We start from the raw sequence: 3,497 nt of genomic DNA, 5'->3' as shown, positions 1-3,497 counted from the left end.
TGCTGTAGTTGGTTCCGTTAGTATGGTAATTGCTGCTAGTTCGGATGGAATGTTATTGCGTTAATTGTTATGTACCGTGTTGGCTTGTGACACTCACTGGGGGGTGGGGGGGGAATGATGCTTTTTCTCCCTAATCGTGGCAAAATTCCCTAAGGATGTGCAGGAACTTACTGGAATCACTTTTCATAGTGCATCAAAATAATTCAAAAGTGTGTATTGCACAGGTTCTTATTTATTGCTTGAGATTTTTAGTAAACTACTCGATTTTTCCATTTCTGCTTAAAGGGACAGTTTATTCTGTCCCTTTTGTGTGTGTTATCAGCTGTGAAACATGTAGAGAGCGTTAGTACGGAATGTGTGAGGTGGAGCCTGCGTATGTTGTTAATTATTGTAGGGTTTGTGTGGAGGTCCCTGCATGCTCTAGTTGTACAAAATGCAAGTGTGAGTTTTCAAACTTGCTGCCTGGGCAGCTCGCAATGAAGTTGTTCAGTAAATAACATTAGCGTGGGCACAGTGGAATGGAATGAGCTGAGAACGTTATTGTGATCAAAAGCATAAATAGCTGCTTTTTAAATAAATTTTCTTTCCTCTTTTCAGTAGTTTATTTTACTGTAAGAGCAGTCAAGGAGAACTATGACTTCCAAACCTTTTAAAATAATGTGGGTCCTATTGAGGCTTTCACCATAAGCTTGTGATTAGGTGCTACATTCTTCTTGGAGATGGTTTCATTGTGAGATCTTGATGTTGGTGGTAGCTTCCTTCTGCCATTGCTGACTGCATGCATTGCAGATTCTTTCTCCACTGATGAGAAAGAGAAACGAATAGCAGTGACTCTTTCATACCATGTAAACATGGTATTACATCAGTCTTTCTCATACAGGTTATCATTCTCAAATGATACAAAAATATGTGTAAAGAAGTTGGGATGAAGGAATCCCTTTGGTGAGGGGACGGTAGTTGTTCCCCCTGTAGTTACAGATGGGATGGACCGTTTTGTGCTCAGCTTTTCAGAAAAGCTGTCCTAAGGGCACGAGTGGTTGCTCGCTCGAGTCTTGTCCTGTTTGATGTGGTTGTACGTATTGATTATTTTATGGAAATGAGTTTGCGTGACTGGATTATTCTCCCACTGTTTATTTGGATCTTACAGTTGATGTTTGCATGTTGTGAAATCATTGTCAAGAGCTACCTGAGGTGCTTGAATAACAATAGTTCTTAGATCCTTTCACTTTCTGCCCACCTTCACAGTACAGTTCACTGACTGGTGCAGGTCACTTCTCGCCTTACACTGCTGTTGTAGAGATGTGGTGAACGCAGGTTTTGAATGCCAGAGTCTGTCTTGAGCATCCCAAGCCTTGAGTGTTTCAGAGAAGCCCAGTGTGTTGCATAACAATGAACTGCTCACTTTTTTTTTCCCCAAAAAACGTTTTACTACCTTCATCCTCTACCAGCTGCTTCCGAAAAGATGGGTGGTCATATTGATTGTAGGTTTGTTTGTTTTGTTTTGGTTTTTTAATTGCTATAATTTTTTAATTTGGTGGATGTTTTGTAACACCTTTAAATAGTGAAGAAACCACATAAGATATTTGTGATATTTTAGGTCTGAAGATTTGCGCCGTGAATTTGGTCGTTACGGGCCTATAGTTGATGTATACGTTCCACTTGACTTCTACACTCGTCGTCCCAGAGGATTTGCTTATGTTCAATATCCTTTCTTCAGATGGCTGATTAGTGAGGGGTGTTGACGTTTGAAATTCAAGTTTGTGTAAGAGGTAACAAATCTAAATGAAAAAGCAGTTTACTTTTTGTGTTGTATCTAATAAGTGTCTTATGCTGTGGTGTCTCATTATTTTTGAAGATTAACTTCTCTCAATTGTTCTTTGCCTTTTTGCAAAACTTAAATCAAGTCCAATAGTATAAAAGCTTGCTTATGTCACTGAAATTAATACTATATGATTTAAATGGAAATTTGTCACTGACTCAAAATTGTCTAGCACGTTTTTATTATCATTGGTATTTAAGTAAACTTGTGCTTAGCAAACTGTGGCTGGTATTCATTGTTAATTTAACAAATGGGAACTGGAATCACTTGATCAAAATCAGATTGTATAAAAAATGAGGTGAACTTCTTTCTTTAATATTGTCCCCTAATTTACTGTCCTCTGTTGTTGCCTCAGAATGTAAAGCTGTACAGTAATGGCGACCCCAAAGAGAAAGCATGAAAGAACCTTTAGAGTAGAGGTCAACAATTAAGGCAAGTAGACAAGCCAAAGACCTCTTAAGGATCAGGCTTGAAGAGAAGGGAGAGTTTGGGAAAAGAAAAAGTAAAGAAAAGCTGGAAGAAGGACAAGCCATAATGGGAGACAAAGCTTCGCTTTATCTACAAAAGGGGGAAAAGGTTGTTTTTCAAAGTAAAAGATAAAGCCATCTGTCATTTTTGGCCAAGCATCTCATGACAAGTCCTTCTGACAAGCACTTAAAGAGTTAAAGGTCAAGATGAAGTTGAATGGTGGCCAAGATTAAAGGAGTCATACCTGATGTATCCTACAGAATAAGAGTTTCTCTTCTGTTTGTCACGTAAGCAGTAACTTGATGAATGGTTCTGGTTTAGTCCTTTGACAAAACCTGTGATATTTCTCTTCTGTAACTGTGGTCTTGAATGAAAGTGCATTCGTTCTTGGTTTGTCGAGGTGTAAACCCACAACACGTGGGTAGATGATGCTGATGATGAACTGAGTGGCTAGAAGGAGAAAGGCAATTTGTTCTCTCGGGTCACACCGCTGGGAGAAGGTGTGTGCAGTACAGTCGTGCTCAACCTTGCAGGTTAACATCAGTAATGTTGGTGCTGCTGCACAGCTGACCTGACCGACAGTGCAGGGTTAGCGCGTGCTTCTGTCTCGGCCTGCTGAGGGTCTGGGTACGTGTCTGTGGCCTTATGCAGTGTAAACTTAAAATGAGGTGGTGGAAAAAGGAAAGCTTTATCCCAATTCTAAAATGAATAGTCACACGATAATTTTTACTGCATGCCAGACGTCACTGAAGAACTAGGGTTGCATTTTAGTGAAGTCAATGTAGTGGAGAGAACTGAGTGACCATTAACAAAAGCATTTTGAAAATGATACCGGTTCTTTTTTCCTTGCATAAGTACAAGTGGGAGAAGAAAAAAGTTTGAGTATTGCATAGCAATTGCTTGCTGATGGAAAAGTTCATGGTCATATTATGAGGTTTTAATTTTATTATCAGAGTTCTCAGATAGCTGGTGGTTAATTAAAAAAAAAAAGTAGTAGTGTGTACTACAGCATGACCAAAAGAACTTAAAAAAACCCCAACCAACCTGTAAAATAAGAAATAACTCTTTTTTTATTATTATTTTAAATACCAAACCTGTAAACTACTCAAATTCCAAGTACCTTAACACTCACCACATTCGAAGATGTCCGTGATGCAGAAGATGCTCTCCATAATTTGGATCGAAAGTGGATTTGTGGTCGGCAAATAGA

At 39.0% G+C, this 3,497-nt stretch overlaps 1 protein-coding gene across 1 annotated transcript in view; it reads left to right on the top strand.

The window, feature by feature from the left end:
- Positions 1-1,597: 1,597 nt before the first annotated feature.
- SRSF10 (serine/arginine-rich splicing factor 10) overlaps positions 1,598-3,497 on the top strand; it is a gene marked incomplete at its 5' end in the record, with an annotated part of 5,037 nt that continues 3,137 nt past the window's right edge. The window contains 2 exons of the mRNA XM_010132444.1: positions 1,598-1,702; positions 3,423-3,496. Coding sequence (XP_010130746.1) covers positions 1,598-1,702; positions 3,423-3,496 — 179 coding nt within the window. The remainder of the gene's footprint in view (positions 1,703-3,422; position 3,497) is intronic.

This window comes from Buceros rhinoceros, unplaced genomic scaffold (assembly GCF_000710305.1).
Source record: "Buceros rhinoceros silvestris isolate BGI_N320 unplaced genomic scaffold, ASM71030v1 scaffold14523, whole genome shotgun sequence".
Taxonomy (NCBI): Eukaryota; Metazoa; Chordata; class Aves; order Bucerotiformes; family Bucerotidae; genus Buceros; species Buceros rhinoceros.
The sequence above is the reverse complement of the archived record's forward strand: the minus strand, read 5'-3'. Positions and strand labels throughout refer to the sequence as shown.